Raw genomic sequence first — 25498 nt, 5'->3', positions numbered from 1 at the left:
TATAGCAGTAGATGTGTAGTCACTGTGAACAGTCAAGTAGAAGAGATCACAGGTGAACTAAATTTGTCTTTATTTTATAGATCTAGCAAAGGTAGGGTAAAGCAGTGTTACAGCATATGAGTCAACACCGAACAGATCTGGGTCAACATTAAACAATTCAAAGTATAAACTGGGATTGGAAAAAGGTGTGGAATTGTATGTGTAAAGGTTTGATTATATTTGTAACAACTGTTAACATTTTTGTCTGGAAGTATGTGTGAGTATTCGGATATTTTTCTGTTGAGGGTGGACCTTTACTTGGAATACTATTAACTTCTGATGATCTTTTTAAGTAATAAATCTTTTCTATTGTTTTAGTATTATGGAAGTCAGCAAAATGAGGTAATGGGAGATTTCTGATGAAGGTTGTGTGCATGTAAGGTTAAGTGAAGGTGTTCAGGCTACCATTTCCACTGATTGCTGATTGCTAAAGCTCTGCAGTGGTAGAATATAAAAATATGAAGTTGGCTGTCCTACTTTCCTCATGTCTTTATATTCGTTTATGTTCATGTGTGTTGGTAATGTTACCTGATTAACAACATGGAGTGAAATTCAAGTTGCTTCAGCACATCTTTGCATTCAAGTGAAGTTACTCAGGATTCCAGTTTGCTTTGCTGTTAAACTGTGTGCAGTCTGAAATATCGTTGAGCTTGGTGCAGAGGATCTGTGCTGTGGGTGGGATTCCGGGAATGTCAGGCTTTCCCGAGCACCCTGTGCTGGGCAAGCCATCCATGTTCGCTCCTTGGTTGGGGCCGGGAGCCAGTGCTGCATACGACATCGTGAACACGGTGGTGTTTGCAGCAATGGTCATAATGGGATTATAACTTGAAACTGAGGAGGTTTTATTGAAAGCATTGTAGCAATCTTTGACCTTGAACATGCTAATTAGTCTGACAATGGTCTTTTTTCCTCCCTTAGGGCTGAGAAAACAGAGGTACTCAGTGAAGACCTGTTGCAGGTATTGTAACACAATTAACATGTATTTTTTTAAATGCTCTTTGTGAAGTTTGAGCCTTCTGAGTTTTGTGGAGTACCTAATGTGGGGAAGAAAAATGCCGCAAATGACAGGTGTGAAAACAAGGATGTCTTTGACTTCTCAGCACATGAAAAAACTATGATACAATTTGAGTGGAAAAACTCTGGTACTTCTGTTTCTGAATCCAATCATATGGCTTGATAAAGTGAAGGAGGAAGCATTTTTGCTTTTAATTAGATGAACCAGCTTGTTAAGCTTATGAACAATTAGTGCTAATGATTTGCCAGTCTGTCTGGTGGAGGACGATGAGCTGGGAAGAAACTGATTAGGCACAGCTGATTTCTGTCTTCATTTCTGTTTCTCTTGAAGAGGTCAACTTGGGCCTTAAGAGAAGTGGCAAAAAACATGCCAACTGCTTGCTAATAGCTAATGTCAATTTTTTCTGAAAGTCTGGAATTGCTCTAAATAAATGCACAAATGCTTCTTGTGTAGCTTGTGATACTTGTTCTCAAATTTGTCACACTGACATTTGATTTGTTTGCAGACTTGTCATCTTTTTGAAAGTATGCCATCTAATCAAACATTACTTTCATGGTGGAATTTTAGTTGCAACTGTTAGATTAACAAGATTGACTGATTACATGGACAAATTTGTTCTACATAGTTTTCTTCCTCTGGTTACTTTGTGAAATGTTTCTGCCAAAAAAAATGGCAGAACATAAATTTTAAAAAAAAAAAAATGGCAGAACATAAATTGGCAGGGGAAGTCAGGCTAGCTGCTCCATGGGACCTCAAGTGTAATGGTTATTTCAAATTGATTACAAAGCATCTTAGTATGCTTAAGTTCAGGACCTGTATATGAAACATGGAAGCCAAACAAATGGTGCAAGTACTTTTATTTCAAATCTCTCCAGCTGTTCAGATTAAAGTAGAAGATGGGAGAATGTATCAGCTTTAAAACTTGAATTCAGCACAAATACATGAAATCATCTTGAGTAATGGTGAAATGAGCTGACCTGAAACATATTACCCTGCTTTTCAGGGGGCTGCTTTATTTGAACCATAAATATCTTAACAGTTTGACAATACTATTTCCAATTTCTAAAGAGATATGTACAATTAAATGGCATAAATGATGTTAAAACACCTTGATAGCTGTCAAGGGCCCATCTGTTTTCTTGGTTAGCTGCAGAATAGTAACAAGAAGTGAAAGCCAAAAGTACTGCTGCTTGTTGCCAAAAAAATTTTGCAAGCAAGGCTTTCCCAGGCACAGAGCAGACTGGCTACACCCAAGTGGAAGAATTTACTCACTTGTTTGTTTGCTCTTGGGGGCTTGTGGCAGGGAGAGAGGCTCTTATCTAATTAAAGAGCTTAAAAGTGTGGTACTGTTCACTTTATAAACATGTTTCACAGTGTTCTTTTTTATATTTAGCTCAAGCTTTGACATAGGATTGCCATAGCTTTTTTCTGTTTTCTGAAGTGTAATACTCCATTTCAAGTATCTCTGTTAGATGTGTTCCTGTCTGAAGACAAGGAGTATAATTCAGTACTGGAAAGGCTTCTACAATAGACCCACTTTCTGGCATGCCCTTGTAGTCTATAATAAAGCAATTGTGTGAGGTTTTGTACACTGAAGATGCCCTGTGGGTATAGACAGCATGGCCTGTAGGTCACATTTTCAGTTCAAAGGTAGCGTAATGGAGATTAATGTCCTTCATGGTTTTCCTGACATCTTTGAACTAAAAAGCGGATCAGAGAGGAGAGTATATTATCGTGAAGTTTTGGAGTCATGTTCTTCCTATCAGTCTTCTGCCCTTTGAGTTTGGCATTCAGACTGCCTGGAAAGAAGCTGTTGGGAATATATGTGCTCCAGAGTCTGTCTAAGCAACGTAAGCCACCACGCGTGGCTGACGAGGGCTGTGTTAGTCTGCTGTGATCTGTAAGATGGTTCAGTTACAGGATGTCACCATGTTCCAGGTGTGGGAAAAAAACCTGTGCTCAGTATTTTAAGAAGTCTTAATTATGTGACCAAGCAAAAATAAATGTTTTCACAAATAGTGGATGACTTAGAATGTGTTGGTGGTATTTAATTTTTAAGATAACAAAACAGAAATGAATCGTCTTAGCTGCCACGGTAGACCATAAACAGTACCTTCTTGTTCATATATCTTCATATGGACTTTTTTGAAGTGGACTTAATTTTGAGCTTGTTGGTACATACTCTGTAAATAAAAGGCAATGCCTTGTGCTTTCAGGCAGTCCTTCTCAGGCAGTTTCTCTGTACCTTACTCTACCATAATAGATTTTTGAGCACCTCAACTTGGAATCATCTTGTGGCTGATGAGGTTTTAATCCCTTTAGTGCCTCACGTAGCCAGTGAAACTTCAGTCTTTCCTACATTGGTCCTTCAACTCACCAGTCCTCCTATACTGGTTCTTTTTCACCTTCCCTTTGGACTTACAAAGGCAGCACAGCCCCAAGGCCCAGCTTTTGGTGCTCCTCCAGGCTACAGCCTAGAGGTGCTCCCCTCTTCTGAGAGGAAATGGGGAGCCCAGTCCTGCACTTGCTCTTGCATTCAGGACAGGTCTCCTGCATCCAACAGCAGTGATTCTGTGCTGATCCTCACCAAGTCCCATCTGTCTGTGCCTCCCTCCACTGGCATCTTCTTCCTCACAACTTTTCCCAACCCACACTCCTCTTCTGTTGGATCTGCTGTGCCTTTTAGTAGCTGTAGTTTTTGCTAGCTGTTTTTGTTGGGACCTAATTACATCCTTCCAGTTGTAACCACTTTAGGGGTATACATATCCCATTGTAGTAGTGCCAAATAAACCTGTTGGGAGGAAAAAGATGTCATCCTTACCTGGATGTATAACATTCTAAATGAGAATTTATAGCATTTCATGTTCATTAGAACATAGCAGTCTGCCTCCTCTGGAAAAACCAACTCCTGCTTTAAATCCAGGTACGGTACCCTTAACAGGAGCTAACATGGGGCATAATAACTTAGCACTAAAATTACTACTCTGTCAGCTAATCTGTATTTATTATTGATAGGAAAGCTGGGGAGAATTATTGCCCTCCTGAAAATGTAACAGTGATTTAGAGCTGTATCAAAAACTGGAATCTGTTCAGATTATTTCTACAGATGAAATCTACTTTTTTTTTTCTTGCTTTTTAAATAGAAGCCATTCCAAAGAGCCTCGTTTTATTCTTGGTGAGTCATCAAAATGCAGATAAACCACATTCTTTTGGTGCTGTGCAGAGAGAGCTCGGTGCCATAAGCAGTTCTATCCCAGTGCTCATCACTTAGTTTGCTTTTGGTGTTCTTTGAAATAAAATAGTCCAAATTCCCTCACTTAAACAGTTTATTAATCTTTGTCATATTCACAGTCTATGTACTAAGCCATGTTTCAAATATACTGTGATAAACAGAACTCTTGTTTGTGCATTGACTCCTATTTTTTTCATTCCACATCCCTTTTGAATCCCATTAATCTCTCCCTGAAAATATTATTTTGCTTAGCATGTACGAACTTTGTCGTTGTATTTTATGGCCAGAGAAGGAAACACAATAAAAGCTTGCAGTATGTACATTTGACCTAGTGTAAAGGAGTGGTCAGATATGTCTTTAGCCTTCTACTTTACAAGATCACAATGAAAAAAATATGAGAGTTTTCCCACAGTTTTCTCCCTAAGTTAGTGTCTTAGATATCTGCATGTGCCATTCATCTCAGATGGCAAGAATCAACCTGATTCTCTTTTGCCAAGACAAAAAGTAGGGGCAATGTTTTCCTCCCTCTTCCACTCTCCAGTCTTGTGAGCATTGCGAGCTCCAACTGAATTGCAGTGCCACTGAGAAAAAAAGCAATTTAAATATCTTTCCAAGCATTTTTGCTGTCAGGCACTTCTGCTAAGCATCTGAGCTTCTTGTAAGCTGTAGAACTTGAGAAATATGCAACCCAGAACTAAGAGTGGTACAGGAGGAAGATTTTCTGCTGAGGCCGGGAAAATAACTTCTGTTTTTTGCTTTGTTTTCTCTTCCTCCTCTCTCCCCCTCCTGCCGACTAGATCGAGAGACGTCTTGACACTGTGAGATCTGTTTGCCACATTGCACAGAAGCGATTAATTGCATGTTTTCAGGGCCAGCATGGTACAGATCCTGATAAGAGACATGTAAGTACAATTGCCCTTTGTCTTGTTTTCTGAGACTAGTCTGACGGTCTGGCCTTCTAAATACTGATCAGCTGCTATGCTTCAAAATATCCACATGTTGACATTATTTGGTGAAATGCTAGCTGCAATTCCCCAACCAGATACAGTAATATGACCTTGGAGTACCTTAGTAGTGTCAGGATGCTCGCTTGTTTCTGCAATGTGCTGAGTACTTACAGCTTTCATAAGACCTGACTAAGAAGAGACGATACTCTGCAACACTGGTCAAGCTCCTCATACTTAGAATTATCTTTGTGCACTGAAATCTCCAATTAACTGTAGATGTTTTTCTGTACACGTTTGATTTCTGCCCCTCTTTAGCAAAGCTGTATGTAGGTTTTCTTGAAGTGTTAGAACCAGAAATAATTAACATTCATGTTTTCTCCTTTTATTGAATAATAGAGATCTCCTGAAAACGGGCGCACAGAACGAACCTCTGCAGAGAGATAGATGACAAGCTAGTTGCTTAGATTTCAAGTTAAAGCTGTTTACTTGTCTTTGACAGTAGTTGAGATACATTTTGGCCCAGTCATTCCAACTAAGACTGAGAAGAAAGTGCTTTTCAGAATATCTGAGAACAGGAGTCTTGAGGCTTGAAACTTTTTGTGACTTGGCATTTTCTTAAAGTCAAGGAACAAGCTGCATATGTGTATAATAGAAACCATATGGAAGAAGAGAAAAATCTTAGAGGGAATGTACTGGGAAAGCTGGAAAGGGTGAACAGCTCTAAGCTAAGCACTGTTCCTTCTGTTCCATAGAAAAAACTTCCTCTGACAGCTCTTGCTCAAAATATGCAAGAAGGATCTGTCCAGCTAAGTGATGAAACTCTGTTGGGGTAAGTATTTGGCTTTATAAGTTGCAGTCTGTCATTTTATTGCCTGCAGGGCTCTAATTAGAGACTTTGGGTACATAAAGGCTGTTTTCAATCTAATGAAACGAATATTTGTAGATTCCTTCTCTAATCCAAAGGGAGAAAAAGTGAGCAAGCATTTCTTCTTGAGTGATTCTGGGGCAAGTTTTAGGCTTGCTCTGAATTGCATTCCAGAGGATTCTGATTCTCTACTATCTTAAAAGCTTTTGAAAATGGCTTTTCTCCTTGTGGATTAGTAAAATTATTATCTCCATTTAAAGTTTAAAATTTAGTGTAAATGCTGCGTTCTGCAGTTTTGCATTAATGACTTAAAATAATGCCAGTTTGCATTAATGGCTTCTAGTTTAAAATAATGCCAATTTCCTTATCCTGGCAAAGTGCTTATTTGCAACGTACAGGAAAGTGGCTGAAACAAATGAACGTCAATATGCTGAATTCCTAGAGCAAATGTGTTTCCTTATTGCTGATGGGAATTCTAATGGAGACAGTGTAGAATGACCTTAGAAACCCTTATGTGCATTTTTATGAGCTGTCGCAGGAGACTTAAACGTGGATAAAAATCTTGGAGAACAGGGTTTTTCCTTAGAACAAGCTTAAAACAAAGGTCAAATCATGGTTTTGGAAGCTGAGACTGCTGCATATGTGATCGCTTAGCGTTATGGTGTTAAGACTTTTTCACATTAAAGGACCTTAGGAGAAAATCAAATACTGCATTGAGCAATTTTCCTGCATCTGGTGAGATGGAAGGATGGGCTTTGAAATTAATATTAACTTCTCTGCCCTTAGGGCCAGTATAATCACCTATGTGACTTAAAGCCTCCAAAAATGTTGTAATGGCTAAGGAATTTTAGAACACACAGGTTTAATAACACTCCTTGCCTATCCCATGACGGCACAGAGCATCTTGGTTTTATGCCATTAAATAATGCATTGCTTTATGCAACACAGCTTTCCAAAAGGGTAGCAGATGACAAAGGGCCACCACTGTTTTGTTTTGAATCTTTCTTCTTTAGTCAGTAGTAACTCACATTACAACTTCCTATAATTCTTAAAGGAAAATGCTAGATACATGTGGTGATGCAGAGAATAAACTGGCAATGGAGCTCTCTCAGCATGAAGTACAGATCGAAAGAGAAGTTTTAGATCCACTGTGTCTACTAACAGAGGTAAGTCACTTCAGCCTGATTGAAGAAATAAATCTGGATTTATGTATAAACTGAGCAAAAAGGGTTTATCTCATGGCTAATAATAAAACTGTTCTAAGGGGTCATGCATTAGTGGTGGAAAGTGGATATGAAATCTACAAAATGTAGTTTATTACAATACACAATTTAAAAATAAAGGTAAGCCTTGAATTCTTGTTTTAGACAGAGATCCCAAACATTCAGAAGCAGAGGAAACAGCTTGCAAAGCTGGTGTTGGACTGGGATTCTGCAAGAGGGAGGTAAGAAATATTTTTAATTACTAGGTCCTTTTCTGTTCATGTTAACTTCTTGTTGGCATCTCATGGCATCTGATCTAATGCTGGTACTTGCTTCTGAAATGCTACTGTATGCCTGTTAATACTTTGCTGAAAAAAGACAAACTTACATTAAAGTTATTCAAAAAAGGACTCATGACTGCTAGATACAAACAGAATCAAGATTTTGGAGCTCTTACATGCCTATATATAATTGGAAAAATGCTGAAAACTCATCTTCTTTCCAGTTCACTTAAGTTGTCAACTTGAATAGGAGTCTAATTTTGTAACCATGCCAAGTGCTTTTACAGCATTTTATTGAACCATCTTATTGGTAGAGTCCTAGGTTGTTCAACTTACCCTTAAGTCCCTTTAGAAGGTCTTAAACTGTGGTGATAATTTATGTAGCATTTTCTGGGATTGTTAGTTCTAACATATTATGCACCCATGTTAGAAGTTGTAGAGAATGCAGGATTTCTTGTGGATTTTTATAGTTGTTTAGCTGTTTGTGAATTATGCCAGCATGTCATAAATGGTGTGTTTTGAGCACCTTCCTTAGTTCTGTTGGAAAACTTCTGAAACTATTTGGTTTGTTTTCTGTCAAAAGAAACCAATTTCAAGGGAGTCATAAATGCAGATTCTTGTTTAATATTAGTTTTCACCAAATGACTGAAGCCTTTCTTCCACAGGTATAATCAAGCCCACAAGACTTCAGGAACAAATTTTCAAGTGCATCCTTCAAAAATAGAATCTCTTAAAGAAGAGATGGATGAAGCTGGAAATAAAGTAGAACAATGCAAGGTATGACAAGATGAGTCTCTATCCTTTACATACCTCTCATTAGCAACAATAGCAATCAGAATATGGCTGCTTCTGTAAGCCTTGCATGTGGAACTGGCTGTCTGATTACCGCAGTCACAAATTATGTGGCTGTTAACAAACTTAATGTCTTAAAGCTAGCTGATCTCTGTCTGAATTGCTTGAATTTAATGAGGAACTTTTTTTTTTAAGGTGGGTATTTTACATTATTTTCTGTTTTAGTCTGAGACAGTTATGAGAAGGAACTGTGTCTTAGCCTTGACTGAAATGTTCAGGGTGTCCGTGTGCTTCAAGCCACTGAGTAGCCATGCAGTGTGAGAGCTACCTGGATGAAATTCAGGCTGCTGACATAAAAGGAGCATTCTGAGTATTACAGCTCTGAGCAGTTCACATTCAGTTTCACTTCTCAGTTGTCAAATACTACATTATGCCACGGTTGAGCTGAGCACCAAAAACCTTTTAGTAGTACTTGTCCTTGTATGCAGGGATTGGCTCTAACTAACATACTGCCATAAAATCCAATTGTTGACTTAAGTGGGCAACTGCTTTGCTATATAAAGAAGTCAGGCATTTTGAATGAATTTTGCTTGAAAGAATACATGTAGCAGAGCAGGCGGATTACTGGCTTCCTGTACTGCCTGAATCGATAGTTCAAACTTACTGCAGGCAAAGTAAACACAGGTACTTCTGTCCTTCTGTATAAGTTGAAATGCCCCTGTAAATTTGATGTACTATTTTGCATTCTTTTCTTTTTCAAAGGATCAGCTAGCAGCAGACATGTATAACTTTGTGTCCAAAGAAGGGGAATATGCTAGATGTTTTGTTATGGTGAGTATTTTTTCAGTATGACTTTGCAGCACGTATGTGCATAGACACTCGATTCTCAAAGATTGTATTTTGTGTGCTAAACCTTCTAGTCTTGTATTATGTGCTCATCAGAAGCTAATGCTCTTTTTGTTTTTAAAATGTGGCTTCTGTTCTCAGTTATTAGAAGCACAAGCAGATTACCATAGAAAAGCATTAGCAGTCATAGAAAAGGTCCTACCCGAAATTCAAGCCCATCAAGGTAAAGTAACCTGTGCTCTGGCTGATGCTTCTCCTTGCCTGTGCCACCTATGCACAATACTCTCCTCCTTTATCTTGATTCTCTTGCATGCAGACTTATTTAATAAGGCCATTTTGATCTACTTAACAATTTTACATTCCCAAGCATAATTCCATCTTTGTGTTCTCTGGAGTTCTCCAGCCATATTTTAACACACTAATAAAATATTAAGAATCTATCCGATACCGAAGAGGGTAAAGGAAGGATTTTTCTATTTGCTTGCACTTCTTCCTTGATATCATGTGACCTTTTGCTAATTCATACCTGGCTTTTTAGGCCAATGAAAGTTTCATTGTGATTAGGAACTTTTTAGGGTCCTTGCTTCTTGAATTATTACTAGGCGATTATCAGAAAAACTCCCCTTATTCTAAGGAGCTTGACTTTTTTTTCCTCCTCTTATGCAATCCTTTTTCCCAGTGTGCTCACTGCACTACAGCTGCCTAACGGAGTGTACACATTATTGTGTTGAATATCAGCAGTTAAGAAAAGCGAGTAATACAGCTTCATTTCTTCCCCATGCTACTAAGCTTTCCATTGTCAATGGGAGTTAAGGTGTATCATTAATGGTTCGGTATGAAGATGCAGTGTGTGTTGTTGAAATTGCTATCCTTAATACTGGCTATACTGTCTCTTAATCTGCTAAGTGCTTTGAACAAGAAGTAGGCTGAACAAAGTCTGAGAAAAACATGATCTGAGCTGAGCAAGACTCAAGTATCTTCAGTTGTGGACCACATGCAAGTTGTAAAAGATGAGCCTTAAACTAAATATATCAAGAAATATAACCATCTTGCTGAAAGATGAGATAGAGTATCTGCACTCTGTAGATCTGATGGGAGGCAAGGTAATGCAAACAAATGATGCTTACACAGAATCAGGGCTGCATTATGGCTGTGTGGAAGGTTCTCTGTTTATGAATATGACTGCTTTAAATTTGTTGGTTTTGTTGCTTAGGTGCTTTGTAGAAACTTTTCATATGACAAATGCTTCAGAACAGATTAGCTATCCTAGAAGGTGGGTTAGGAGGCATGTTGTTTAAATGGTCCAGTATTTAACATCTAAGTGTAGGGCATGAATCCAGTTGTTTCCAGCTGTTGTATATATTACTGTAACTTTGAACAATTACCAAGATTTCTTTTCCTAATGTTGCTGTAACTTGCAAAACTGGGGAAAATGACATGTGCCTCTTGTGGTGTGTTAATGGAAGAGAGGAACTAAAGCCTTATGAGGGATATAGTTGATGTGGTTTCATAAACAAAAAGGGTAAATTAAAACTTTTGCAGAAGCACATTGTGTCTTCAGAGAACTCTTTAAAGTCTTCATCTTTCTTGACCTTTTTTCCACATAGAAGAAGTAATGCATCTGTACTAACAGTAACCTTTTACATCTGCTTTTTTTCGGTTAAGACAGCAGAAATGGGTGAAAAAATAAATTGTAGGAAACAAGAAATTCACATTAAATTTGGAGAAACTTGTGCCAATTTTGACTTTCAAAGTTAAGCAACAATTGAGAAATTGAATAGCAAATTTGTGCAAGCATTAGTGATGGGCTGTTAATGTGGTAATTCTAATGTAAGACATTGGGGCTGTTAACATCCATTTTAAGTTGCCGATTCCTTAAATCCGCAATAAACTGTGTTAACAGCTCAGTTTTTATCCACCTTAAATACAGTTAAAACTAAGATAAGCCCAGGTCATGCATTCTGGACAAAATTTTCCCCAAAGATTCTTACAAACCTAAGCCTTTTGGTGTCTTGACAAAGGAGAATTAGTGTAACTTACAGCCATGTGATGGCACTTGTGTCGAGGCCTAGTGGGACATGCACTTCCAGTTACACACAGGATTTGTGTGTGATACTCCATCCAGAAAGATGCAGAAGTATTTTTTTTTCCTTGAACACCAGCAAGCTCATTTTCTCTTTACTCATGATATAAGGGACTTTACCAATCAAGGGCTGTAAAACTCCTATTGTATTCTGCAAATTTCTTTGCTGTGCTGGAGGCTTTCTTCTTTTCTTGTCTGGGACATAATTTAAGTGTTTGTTAGATATTTTGCTCAGTGTTTTGATACTCTCCAACTAGACAAATGGACTGAAAAACCAGCTTTTGGAACTCCACTAGAAGAGCATCTCAAGCGCAGTGGTCGTGAAATTGCAGTCCCTATCGAAGCCTGTGTAATGATGCTTTTGGAAACGGGAATGAGAGAGGAGGTAGGTAATACCATATCATGTGCTATGAAGGACAGGAAAAAAGAGCTCAAACTCATGGACTGGTGTCTGAACTTAACAAGTTCCTTAAGTAGTTTTGTTCATTAGTGTAGATGATAGATCTTTTGCAAGAGAATAACCTTCAGCACTATTTGAAGTATCTTTGAGATGAATGCACCTAGAATGAAAAATCAGGAATGGTCCAAGGGTGAGAGGGAACTAAAACATTGTCAGATGGTAGTGACACATTAAGAGCCAGCTAGGTCATAACAGTGTAAGGTGAAGACACCAGACTTGAAACTGTTCTGAAAGAGGCTGTCATAAAACTTTTACTGTTACATGCTTATACTAACATGTTGTTACCAGTCAAATACACTTTATTTTTATTATGCAGGGCTTATTCAGAATTGCTGCTGGAGCCTCCAAGTTAAAAAAGCTGAAAGCTGCGTTGGACTGTTCAACTTCCCAGCTTGATGAATTTTATTCCGATCCCCATGCTGTTGCAGGTATTGTGAATGTTCTGAATCAAAACCAGATATAAATTGATACAATGCAAGTTTATGCTGTTCATTTAACTGTTGACTTGCTGCAGTGTAAGGTGTTGATCTCTGCAGATAAACTATGAATGAAAATAAATTGAAAGTTCACTTCATTGCACAGCTTAACAGAGATAAGTGTAGGGTACGCGTGCTCATCACGCTTGATGTATTCATGTCAGCATGACAGAGTGGTGTTTAAAATTCAGGTGATCATAGTAATCCAAATATCGTATTTCCTCTCATGACATGAGTGTTAACATGATCAAGGGAGATTAGAGCCATATGTAGACCTTTAATAAGGTCTTTGTTCTGAAGAGGTGATTCATAGTTTCATAGTACATGTTTCTGTCAAATTACAGTAATTACCGGAAGACCTTTTGTGTTAAGTGTTGAGCAGATAGACTGTGGAAGTGTCAGGTCTTCCCACTGTTTCACTGGAACTTGGGTCCTATTGCATAGATAAAATTGCAAATCTGAGGACAGAATTTTAAATGAAGACTGAAAGCATTGGCTAAGAAGCTCACCTGTTTCTCATCTGCATTGCAGGTGCCTTGAAATCCTATTTGCGAGAGTTGCCAGAACCTTTAATGACCTACAGTCTATATGAAGAATGGACACAAGCTGCGAAGTAAGCATACTAAAAATAGTTATATAGGAAAAGAGTCTACAGGTTTTTATCAAATTTGGTTCTTCATATACGAATTCAAAAGAAAAGACCAAGCTCACAGAGTTTACTTTCTTATTTCTGCTCTAACAGGTGAATATTTTTTATAACAAATTACTTTAAATTTTGTGGTTTACCTTAATACTAATTGCACAAAAATGTGGTGAAATATCTATTTTATGTTTAAACATAAGGGCTGCTTCAGGCTGTTGGCTGCATAGTACTGATGCTTAAGCAGCCTTCTTTCATTGCAGGCAGAGATAATTCAGGGATTTGACGAGCAGGTTACTGAATTACTGAATACAAAACAGTGCATTTATTTGGCGTAAATGGAAGGTTATACAGTCATCTCTTTGTTCACTGCAGAAACAACAATTTCCTGATCTGAAAGTAAGCTGTAATAGAAATTTTTTTTCCTTTCAGTATTCAGGACCAGGATAAGAAGCTACAAGAGTTATGGAGAATTTGTAACAGATTACCTAAGCATTATCATGCTAATTTCAGGTATGTATGAACATCTGTTGACTTGCAGCACAGCTGCTTTGATGCTGGAGTACTATGTTTCAAAGCTGATTAACCAAAACTCTAATCTAGGTGGTTTTTTTTCTTGGCCAAATTCAGTTAGGTTTATAAAAGGACATCCTGTTTTATCAAGTAGTTGGTGTGCATTGGTGGTGGTAGACTTTTTCAGTCAAGTTAATTCACTGTTGACTGTAATGAAATAGTGATGCATAGAATGCTTCCACTTAAGGGTCATGCTCTTGGCAATAGTACCTGACTTTTCACCAGCTGTGCTCTTCATTGTATTTTCCAGACTCAGAAATCACCTGGGTATATCTTACACATATTATTTTTCCTCTTGGTTTTGCCTTTTGGGAATGAATCAGAACAAAACCAACTCTGGTGACGCTTAGAAGTGTGGAAGTTCCATTATAGGATATGAAAATAGCTATTGAGTGGGCATTCTCAATCTAAACGTTTTTTCTGAAAATATAATAGTTCTGTATTTCTTCTATTTTGCTAAGGTGGGAAATGCTTTCTTTTCTACCTAGTTCAACTTCTATGATTCATGAGTAGGAACTTAGTAGCCAGCTACCAAGCAAGAAGACTGTTTGTCTCATTTCTGTTTTGTTGGGAGCTGTCTTTACAAGTTCTTGAATTTTTACTTAGTTGCTTTCAACAAGAAATGCGCTTAGTTCCTGCTGTTTAATTATTTCTTTCCTTTTTTGTAGGTATTTAATCAAATTTTTAGCAAAGCTTGCACAGAACAGTGATGTTAACAAAATGACACCCAGCAATGTTGCAATAGTCTTGGGCCCCAACTTGTTATGGGCAAAGAATGAAGGGTAAGTTGTTCTAGGAAAGCTACAAAACAGAACTTCCATGAAGCTGTAGAATTTCTTGTCAAATTGTTTTAAATCATGTAGACTATTCACAGCAACAGACTATTTTCCTAAAAAATATTTCAAATGTTCTTTCAACCTGTGCCTCCAGATCCTTTTAGCCGTGCATCTTTTTAGGAGTATTTTCAAATGCTGTGAGTGTTCCTGAAGAGTCTAGATTTCATCAGAGTGTGAAGTTGCTCTTTATGTGGTACTTAGGAGTCTTGATACGTCATGCTTAGCATAATTTATCATTTAGGTAACATGAATTATTTTTTTTATTTTCTTTGATAGAATTCTGTATAAAGTGTTCCACAAATTTCTTCTGCAGATCCCTTGCTGAAATGGCAGCAGCAACTTCAGTCCATGTGGTAGCAGTTATTGAGCCAATTATTCAGCATGCAGACTGGTTCTTCCCTGGAGGTAAATTCTTGCCATAGTTAAAAGAATTTTGTATTTGTTATAACCCTACGCAGGTAAACTTCCAATAGCTTTTTGCAGTGAGGCACCATTTTGTATGTCTTAGGATGCATTCTGTCTGTCTCTCTTCCAGATCAAGATTTCAATGTGTCTGGGGCATTTGTTGCAATTCTTGCTGTTAATTCAAATCACTTGTCACACACTGGGAATGAATATGAATCTGGGACACTGGAACGGAAGAGGCCTGTTAGTATGACTGTAATGGAAGGGGATTTATTGAAGAAGGAAAGGTATGTTTCATTCATGGGTTAGGTTTCAATTATTAGCTTACTCCTGAGAACTGGACTACTGAGGAGGCTGTAATCAGACACACTTTTACTGGTCTCAGGAGAAGAATTTCATGGAAATACTATAGGTAACAAGAGTGATTTATTTCCACCCCATGTTGTTGCAGCCTGAGGAAGGTTCAAAGGTAATGAACTGGTATTTGCTTCCAGTTGTACTCTATGCATGGTAAAAAACAAGCAGATAATTACTGCTTCCAGTTACCATTTTCCTATTACAGATTTGGGGGGTCTAAAATCCGCTGAAACAGAAGTGTATATAGTAGCATCTATCAGTATCTAACTTCTGATATTCCATGGCTTCTTTTTCAAAGCCCATAAGCTGAGGTGGTGTTACCTGGTGCCTTCATGGTAAGACTTCTGAGTTGATGATGGTACAGTATACCACAGCAAACAGTAGAATGCTAAAAAATAAAAATGAAACGTGCTGTTTTCCCCTATAACATGTAGTGTAACGTTCATTTATTATCACTCATATCATGAATATTCAAGTGATGTGCTGTTTTGTTTTTAGCTGTTTATGCAAATGTTAAATTGTTACCTGAATGTTAACTATGGATAGCCACATGCAAATTTATCAGCACTGACAGAGGAAGGAGAAAATCAGTTCAGGTTTTACCAACTTTAACACAATAAGAATAAAATAAAATTAAATTCTAGAATGAATGTGCATTCTAAAATCTGTTAGAATTTTAGTCCGTTTATCCATAGTTCTCCTTTAAACACAAATCATAGTGTATATCCAGTGGCTTTCTTTGTCTGTCTTGAAATCTGTGCTGCAACTTGGTGTGTAATAGAAACAAAATTCATGTGGCAAAATATATTCAGTGAGGAGATACTCTGGTATGTTAAGGAAATGTATGTATTTACATGTAAAATTACTGAGTGTTTTGGCCTCATTGTCATCAATGTCTGTCTTCAAATGTAATTGAATAGTTTGTTCCACTTATGTTTAGCTTACCGCTCTGTGTGGATAAGCCAAATAGTGTTGCATGTCTTAACATTAACGGTGTTATATGCAGAAAGTTGAAGCTTTCCTTGTTGCTGCTTTGCATGCTAAGCAACAGGGGTTGCATTTGTCTGTGTGGGTTATAACATCCAATTGTCCTGTTGCTTTAGTTACCTGGTGTTGGCTGGCGTGGTGTGTTTACTCTCTCTTCTTTCTGTAGCTTTGGTGTCAAGGTTATGGACTTCCAAGCGAATCCTCGGAGATGTGGCACTATAAATAGAAAGCACACATCCCCAGCTTTCCAGCCACCACTTCCACCCACGGAGGCTGGCGTGCTGGCTCAGTCTGGAGCGGAGCAGCACTCACAAGCTTCTGTGGCTGAAACAAGCCCAGTGGGTGCTGGTTTTGCTCTCTCTGCTGGCACAGCAGAACAGTTACAAAGTCAAGGAAATGAGGATGTCAGGTAAGAGGCATGGCTTCTGTTGGCAGTGGCTTAGCAGGCTGCTTCAGCAGCAAACTGATGTGTCAACTGTATCTGCTTCACAAAGCACCTCTTCTAACTGGAATGCAGGTTCTCATGTGTGAAGCCTTTTCAGGCGTGGGCAGAAGCACTATGCAAGAGCTCTCTTGCCATGCATATTGTTCCAGAATCGATCCCCTAAAATAACATACGTTGTTCTGTATGTTCCAGAATTGATCTTCTAAAATAAGAGAATTCTTGGGGAAAAAAAGGATGATGAAAAATACTAAAAAAGACTGTATTTCTACTACCCATGTTGACCTTTCCAAGTTATACTCTAGAGGTGTCCACACAGTACGACTATCAGTTTGCTGCCGAAAGAACAAAACCTACCATTGGCAATACTAGAAACATGTTGGTCTTGTTTGTTGTTTCTCGTACACGTTATCTGGATATGTCTCTTTTTTTTGTCTGTAGCAAGTGTTAGTGATGACCAGACTTGCTAGAAAACTGGAAGTCGATTTATCATACATCAGTATTAGTTTCTTTAGGACAAGTATGTATACAGGCTTTTTTGCTACTTAATTACTATTGAAACTTTGTGCAATCAAGTCCTCAGTATCAGTATAGACAGACTCCAAGACTAATGGGAGTAACCTTGACTCTTCCTTTCACGTATGGTGAAAACAGCGCTTTGCTTTCAATATTTTGTGGTCTGAGAGATAAAACGAACCACAGGTAAAGGCCTGTAGTGCTCTCCAGACATCAGCCTTCTACACTGCATCTTATGGTAAAACACCACCATGGAGTTCGACGCAGCATTGACTCTTTTGCATGTAGCTTTTGTTCTCAGGTGACATTTTTACAAAAACTACTTCTCTTTCAGAAATCCCCCACAAACTAGTATTTCCTCCACAAATGTCTTTTGTGGCATAGGCAGCTAAAACAAAACCTTGAGAGTAGTGTCTAAAAGCTGCATTTAAAATCTGCACAAACTCTGCATTCAAGTTCTTGCAATTTATTAACAGCATCTGGATAAATTAGGATTTCAATGTGCCAGTAAAAGTGACTGAAAGGTGTTAGTCCTTTTGAGATGAGTAAGATGCTGCAAGAGACTGTAGAGAAGTGAGTGAAGATTGCAAGCGCATAGCAAGAGGAGGGGGCACTGCCCAGTACTACCTTGGCTGGTTCATGCTCGAGTGCTGTGTTTCCCCCTGATTCTATTGTCTTCATAGCCAAAGGTTAGGAAGAGCTGAGTTGTCCTGACCTCAATCTCAAAGATTTTGCAGGGGTTGCTCCCTCAAAACAAGTTCTGGTTTCCCAGCAAGGTAAAAGCTTAATTCCAGGTAGGGTGGAGAGAAGACTTCAGCCAGTCAATGAAGGGAAAAGAACCTCTGCTCTCTCCACACCCAGCTCTTGCAGTCCCTGGGCCCTCCTGAGAGCTTCCAAAGGCTCCAGGGGCTTCAGCTGTGAGGACTACATCTGCCTCACCCGTATACTATATGTAGCAAGTTGGTTTATGTACCAACATATTTGGTATGGTTTTTTTCTGGCAGAGCTTCACAGATTGCCATCACTTGATCCTTAGTAACTAGGTCTACCAGATAACCGCCAGCGAATTGAATGTGATGCTGTGACAGAATATTTTGAAAAGGCTGACAGTTATAGGCATGATAGATATATTTGAATGAGGAGATTGGAGAAGTCGTTTTAGATGAGCTTTCATGTTGGGAGTCTGTTTTAAAGGATCTGCAAATACACTGAGGATGCGTTAGCATGGAGACTGTACTCCTAGGTATCAGTACTGCATTCAAACAGGTACTGTGATACTGCAGAACTACTTGTATTCCTAATTTTGGTAATTAATCTTTTGTACGGGCTTGCCTAAAGCCTACTTGCCACTTGTTTGAAGAGTTGTAGCACTGTTCAGTCTGTCAGTAAATATCAGCCAGTGCAGAAGTTTTTCTGAAGCTTTTGAGGGTCAGAACTATAGCACAGTTCATAATGTAAACCTGAGCAGGTGCAGCTGATCTGGGCAAGGCTTTTTACAATCATCTTCTAATTTAGGATTTTTAATTTTCAGTGCCTCAAAATCTAAGGACAACACATCTTCAGCTACTCCTCCACCAGTGAGAAATGGCGGGCATGCGGGCACTGTCCAGAACCAGTCAACAAGTAGCGCTAATCAGCTTTCTGTTAATCAGCCACAGAATGCAGCAGGTCCCAGTCCCCATTCAATGAGGAGAGGTGTGTTTTTCATTTTGTTCTCAACAAAGTTGAGAAGCCACTAAGTTCCAATTCTTTATGTACTGCAAAAATGCTTACTAAAATAATTTTATCAGTATCTCTTCCTTTATTGCAGACAGTGGTTTAATTCACTTGCATTTCACTAAGGCCTAGCTAAGTGCATCTTTGACTTTTGGGCTCTTTCATGAATGCTGGTAGTAATGTTACCAATACTGTTTAACAAAATCACTCAAAGACTATTGATTAGTAAACCCTTGACAAATTTCTGTAGCTTCCTATTGATATTGCTTTTATTTGATAATTCACCATTTTATTTTGATAATGTACTTGAGAACATTACATTACAGTTCTTTTGTGCTACTAATTTCTTTCCTTCAGGATTTTGGTTTCACAATACACAACCATGAAATCTCACCTCTTCTCTTAACAGCTGTTAAAAAGCCTGCACCAGCCCCTCCCAAGCCAGCCAACCCACCTCCAGGGCAGCCAGGAAGCCAAAGTTCTGCCCCAGCTGCTCAGCTGCCTTCTGTCTCTCCAAAACCACCTGCTAGAAGTTCTTCTCCTCCTGCTCAGCATGCAAACCAAGGAGCAGCCCAGACCTCCACTTCCCAGGTTTCTGCACCTCGGAGATATTCCAGCAGCCTTTCCCCAATACAAGCTCCCAGCCATCCACCACCACAGCCCCCAACACAGGCTACTCCTCCACTGCAGCCCAAATCAAACAGTCAAGCATCTCCTCCTGCTGCACCCAGCAGTGAGCATGGACCAGAGCAGCCCTGTTACACTCCTCCACAGACTCCAACACCACCCGATACACCCCCTCTAGGAAAACATAATACTAGTTCCCCATCGTCACAGTCACAGCCATCTTCTCAAGACACATCCCAGTCTCACTCTCCACCTCAGACTGGTACACTGCCAAGGCCACGGCCGGTACCAAAACCCAGAAATAGACCTAGTGTTCCCCCTCCGCCTCATCCTCCTTCTCAGCTGGCTGGAGATGGTGGTATTGCAAATCCCACGCAAACAGCTTCCAAAATAGTAACAGGTGAGCAGATTCTTTCATATTTGGTGTCTCCTCAGGGAGTGGAATTGAAGAAGATAATGTTTGTAGCTGTAAATGAATTTTGGGCAGGGCAACTGAAAGCCACAAATAACAGTTAAAATACTAAATTGCTCATTTCCAGTTAAAATGCCTACCTGCCTATTCTGTGCATGAGGATTTGGGGCACTTCCATAGTGAAGGTTCTTCCTGAGGCGGAAGGGTTTGGGGGGAAGTGTAGATTACCTTGCTTTATTTTTTTTTTTCCTGCTTTGGAAGCAAAACACTGTTATAGCAACCAACTCTCTAGGGCTTTCTCCAGGCTCAGCATCATGGCGGTTTCAATTATGCTTATACATCCATTGCCAAAAACCAAAATATTTGGAGGAGGGAGAAGGTGTAGCCAAGGATAGAATATTTCAGCATATACATATGCCAAAAGCAGTCACTGATACATAGACAAGATAGATACATACAATAGACAAGATACTAACACAGTGAATGTTTTACCTTATGAGAACGAAGTCTTCTGATGTGCTTTTAAGTTGGACATCCAGAAGCTGAAGAATCGCATACATTTAACTGTGTATCTTAGGTCAATTTCTAGATAGATCTTCATATTTTAAATGCAGCCTTCTTTTTCTGTTTTGAGACATTCGTGAAGTAAAGAGAAACTTTCTGTCTTCTCAGAGGAACTTCGTGAAGTTTGTAGTTACTAGTTTGATAGGGATAATGTTAATTTAAGTCTTGGGGGAAAAAGAAAAGGTAACTGCTGAGGACAGTCAAAACTAGCAGATCTTGAAATGTTCTCCTGCTTAGTCTCTGCTTATTTTAGGAAATTCTGAAGGAAGAGATAATGAATGTAGGAGACTAATGCTTTTAAATCTACTTGTATTTAATAATGGTTAAAACTTTCCAGTGACACTGCAGCTTCTCTAGAATAAGACTAATGTATTAGAATGCAAATTATAAATTCTGTTGCCTAACAGCTTTACCCCATGATGCCTTCACAGGTGGGGATGGTTACTGCGAATAAGGTTTGTACTTACCAGAAACATGCAATATAAGCTAAAATGCTCCTGCACAGCAATATTTTATTTGTAGCTTTATTTTGTATATGCGCTTTGGAATATGTGCTCTCTGTCAACTCTGTGTTATCTCATTACTACATATCATTCTGTTTGTAAGAGATTTTTAAGACCTACGCAGCTTAATTTTAATAGCCCTGTGAACATTAAGTTATTCCTTAAAACAAATTGTAAAAATAACTATAATGAAATGAGTAACACTTCACACAAAGTCACCAGAACTACTAGTCCACAAGTCAAGTGTGAAGCAGTGACCTATTTAAAACAGGTTTGTTCAGTGCAGGCAAATATTGAAGCTCATGGTTTTTCCTACAATTCAGTATTATATGATTGCATTTTAATGTAGCTTTCATTTTAGGTTTTCAGTTATTTTTAACTACTTGGAATTTATTTGGCAAAATAGTGTTCATGTGACTGAAACCCTTTGCAGAAAAGCACCCAGCAGCATCTGCATTCTGGCATGTTTGCATTTGCATTCTGTCAGCTCCAGCCTCACTAATAGTACTAGTCTGTTCAATCGCAGCTGCCAAATGACACATTAATAATCTTACTATTCATATGTAATGGGTTAGAGGTGCTACCTTTTTAAGGTAACAACTGCATGACAGGCTGAAAAAGTTGAGGCTGCATTCCTGAGTTATCTCAAGATTTGACTTCTTACAGGAAAGATACTGAAATTAGTATTGGATTGAGAAGTCAAGTTGGAAGTACAGTTTTCTTAAATTTGAGAAACTAGCAGTAAATGAGCTGCTTAAGCAACTAAAAAGTAGCTTTGCTTTTTAAAATAACAGACTTTTCCTTATTGTACTTCTGCTCTTTTTTTCAGTATCTTTAAAATACAAGAGCAATTTATTTCAAAACTGAATTCAGAAATAAGGCTGGGGTCTGGATCTTTACAGCACTTACAAATAAGTTACGAATGGGAACAGTGCTGACGAGTCAAACTTCAAGGAAGTTTGACTTCTTAATTTCTAAGTCGTGTTTCATAGGTTGACCATGTTTGTTTTCATTTGGGAATTTTTCTGGTTCTGAGGAAATAGTTTTGACGATAGCAGACAAGCAGGATTTGTTTTACCCCAGTGTAACTGGAGAAATACTTGCCTTCTAAATAATGTCCAGCTGGTATGCAGGGGGCCACTTTATTAGTGGGGGAGTTTAAGCTGCACAAAGCAAGCATCTGCTAAAGGGGAGTGACTGGCACAACCGAGCCTGGATATGGCTGTGAATTACAACTTAGTGCTGAATCCTTTTCAGCTAAGTTACAGGTATAACAGAGGTACACGACTGTCCTGTGGTCTGGGTAAATATAAAAAAGTACTGAAATCAACAGTGTTGAAACAGTGTTAAAACTGGAGAGACTTGATATTCATTCCTTTCAAGTGCAAACCGTAGCAAATTGGCCATGTAAGTTGTGCACAGTGAACGATAGTGTGAAAACTGCCATGCAGGAAAGCCAGTAAAAGAAAGCTGATTCTCTAGCAAAACTGATAAAGAAACCTAGAAAATCTAGTATGTTTTACAAAAAAACCACCTGGGGAACAGTTGAAGTGATACTCAGGCTTACCTACCTACAGCAGTACACTCAGTACAGGATCACCCACCTTTTCCAGATCAATCTTTTTTTAAAGGATTAATATTTGTTCTGAATTAACACCACTGCATATTACATAAGAGCATCTGCTCTAACATTTACACGTGCACATAAAAGCACTTATTGTAGACTGACTTATCTAATTCACAATGTGAAATAGCTGGTTTTAATTTTAACCTTAAATAGTGGAGCAAGGGAAGACAGAAGGGAATAATGGAAGCCAAAATTAAGTTGCCAGCAAACTTCATAATATCAGAACAGGAGTTCTGAATTCTTTTCAGGATACTGTTGAATTCCTTTGTCCATGTACTGGACTTCAGTAATGCCTCAAATTCTATTTATATATTAAAGTAATAAGCCCTAGAAAAGAATATTCTAATCAAAAATTTTATTAAATAATCTAGATGTTTGACCTGCATTCAGTAGGAACTGTATTGGAAAGTTCAATGGTAAGGAAAAGGCACATGATTGGCCAAAACCGTTGCTAATTCATAATCATGTGTGTGCTAATGCCCACTACTAACCTGTCACAAATAACACTGCTTGCTTGCATTATCGTTAGTGTGGCATGCAAAAAAAATGGCTGTTTGCTCGCTCTTATATTAACGTACTAAAAGTTCTGGAGACTAGAATGTATAAAGTTGTTCATGTTTTGACTGGCCAGTTTCACATTGTACTTCTTCCACGTACAGAAAATCCTATCTAGAAATCTATGTGGTTTATACAGAGTTTCATTTTGTATTTGAAGTAGCCGTACTATTGTTTGTCACAAATACTTCTTTCCTGTGTCACCTCACACTTTCAGTTACCTCTTTTTCTGATTCATCCTTCAATATGCAGTCGTGGTAGAGAGAATTTCTGTGCCTGCATCTAAAGTTGAAGTACACCTTTTGAACCATACTTTAAATGAAAATTCAAACATAATAGCAGGTATTGTTAGATACTAGGGAGAGTACCTCTGCTACTTGGTTCTGTGCTCATCTCTTCTGTGGCCAAGCGCAGTGTGGAACATTTTGAGTAAGGGAAAAATGCAAGAAGAATTTGGGAACTCGCATGATTGCAGTTGATTCTTCTATGTAATATTGCTTCTGTTAGCAATAGTAAAAATGACTAAAAAAATCTAAAGTTTAAATCAACTGACTTTAAAAGGGACTTATTTTAAACACATGAATGTGAGGCTAAGTGAAAAGGTTTGGTTTTAAAGTAGCCCCAGTAATTATTTCCTCATTGCTATCAAAGGTCTCTTGAAGAGTGACCGTCTTATAGGTGCCCCAAGGCACTGTTCACTGGGTATAGCTGATGCTGATTTTCAAAATGAGAATGAGGGCTGGGGAGAGAAATCTCTTTAAAAGATGGTGGTGTTTAACGAGTCATAACAGTACTGGTGGTTTGTTCTGTGCCTTCTGGATGATTTCATTACCACTGAAATGCTATCTTAGCAAAATACAGTACTCCCCAAGACTGTGATACAAGACTTGGGAGAAAATTTATAGTTCACACCTCGCAAGAAAACATAAATCCTGGAATCCTGATGTCGTTTTTGGAAAAGTTGCAGCAGTAGAGATGAGAACATTTAACTCTCTGGTGCAAGGCAAGCCAGTTGGTGTCAGGCCATGAGATGATGGAGCTACGACATTAATAGTATCACTGAATACAGAATTACTCCAGCTGCGTGAGGCTGGCTGGCACTCCAGTAATGGGCTGAGAGAGAAGCAGGGGAGGCTGCACTCAGACTTCAGTTCTGTGTCTGCTTTCACCTCTTCCATGTCATTTTGCTCAGAAATTTTCAACTTGAACATTTATAAATAACTTCTGGGCTAAATGTAAGACTCAATGCTTGAGATATGAGTCAAAGTCTTTATAGGATGTCTGTCTATGCCACCTAAGTTTAAAAGCAAGGTATTTATTTGGATTCTTTTTATTGATTTAAGTGATCTAAATGACTTTCTATTTGGATCAGCTGTTATGTTGCAATAAGTGATGCCATGGCGTATTATAAATTAGCTTTCCAAAATAGTGACTTGATATTTTCAGTACATTTTTTGAACTGTTACCGATTTTTCTGGTCTTCTAACTACCAGAGCAGTCAGTCAGCAGAAATGCAACATTTTGAGGTCCTTCTTGGACACCTTGGCTTGAACAAAATTCTCCTCCCCTCAGAAGAGGCAAAGAACATGATGTTCTGTTTTATACACAGGAAAGGGTTTTAATCTGCATTTCGTTTAAATAATTTCTTCCTCTTCTTGTGACAATGCCTCCTTTTAACACCATACATGTTCCTGTTGCTTCTAAAAGTCACAGGTGGTTGTTTACCTGGCTGATGATTTAGGTGCCAATTTTTTTGCTGAGTGACCATTGTGTTTTGACATGAAAGTCTGGAGTAACGTGTCACTCTTAAGGGGCATTGAGGAATCTGATACTAAATGGTACTTGCTGTCTTCCATTCTTCAGAAAGAAATGTTTTTCTTTTATTAAGTACCAGACTGAAAAAAGGTATGTAGGAGAAGCAACTCAAACATAAGCTTTTTAGTTTGTCTTAGCCTTTTTGTCTCCATGTGTGCATGTGCACATATGTGCCAGCCCTCTGTTTGAAATGCCTTTGTTGATCTTTTCTTTCCCTTTTCTTTCTAAGGAAATGCACCAGAAATACACTAGTGAATGAGATGTCACTGTCCAGACTGCTAAACTTGCTATTCCATTTTTTGTGCAGACTCTAATTCCAGTATTCAAGAACCACTTCAAAACCCTTCTTCAGAGCTTCTTACAGAGACAGCGAGCAAAGAACTGCACAACCATCTCATGCTCGATATTGACAATGATACAGAAAGCACTGCTCTGTAATGGAAACTCTCGAACTTTTTAAAGGTTCCTCTCCTGGTGGGAAAACTAACAGACCTAACAGTGAAAAGCTTCTTTTGACGATATGGCAAAACTGTGTAGAGTTTGACTTGTGCATCGCAGAGAAAGTGATTTAGCCATTCAGAAGAAGTTTAATGATCTGTGTCTCAACAGTAGTTTTCAAAATCTTGGATGGAAGGAATTGATTACTGCAGAAACTTGCATAGGAAGCATAATTTCTGCTAATACA

General features: G+C 38.5%; 1 protein-coding gene across 1 annotated transcript; it reads left to right on the top strand.

The window, feature by feature from the left end:
• Positions 1-376: 376 nt before the first annotated feature.
• ARHGAP17 (Rho GTPase activating protein 17) lies at positions 377-25287 on the top strand. Its single transcript, XM_009586478.1, has 20 exons — positions 377-381; positions 958-997; positions 5084-5188; positions 5986-6062; positions 7153-7264; positions 7466-7542; positions 8247-8358; positions 9136-9204; positions 9361-9442; positions 11560-11687; positions 12079-12190; positions 12770-12851; positions 13311-13391; positions 14120-14233; positions 14601-14692; positions 14823-14979; positions 16203-16445; positions 18526-18689; positions 19120-19737; positions 25121-25287. Exons 1-20 carry the CDS (start codon positions 377-379, stop codon positions 25249-25251), a joined length of 2601 nt encoding a protein of 866 aa, XP_009584773.1. The 3' UTR covers positions 25252-25287.
• The last annotated feature ends 211 nt before the right edge of the window (positions 25288-25498 follow it).

The sequence above is a fragment of the Fulmarus glacialis genome, unplaced genomic scaffold (assembly GCF_000690835.1).
Source record: "Fulmarus glacialis isolate BGI_N327 unplaced genomic scaffold, ASM69083v1 scaffold11321, whole genome shotgun sequence".
NCBI lineage: Eukaryota > Metazoa > Chordata > Aves > Procellariiformes > Procellariidae > Fulmarus > Fulmarus glacialis.
This window is presented reverse-complemented; position numbering and strand designations above follow the sequence as displayed.

Coding starts and splice junctions, on each gene's coding strand:
- ARHGAP17 (XM_009586478.1), top strand. Junction 998..5,083: donor TCAGTGAAGACCTGTTGCAG/GTATTGTAACAC, acceptor CCTGCCGACTAG/ATCGAGAGACGTCTTGACAC. Junction 7,543..8,246: donor TGGGATTCTGCAAGAGGGAG/GTAAGAAATATT, acceptor TTTCTTCCACAG/GTATAATCAAGCCCACAAGA.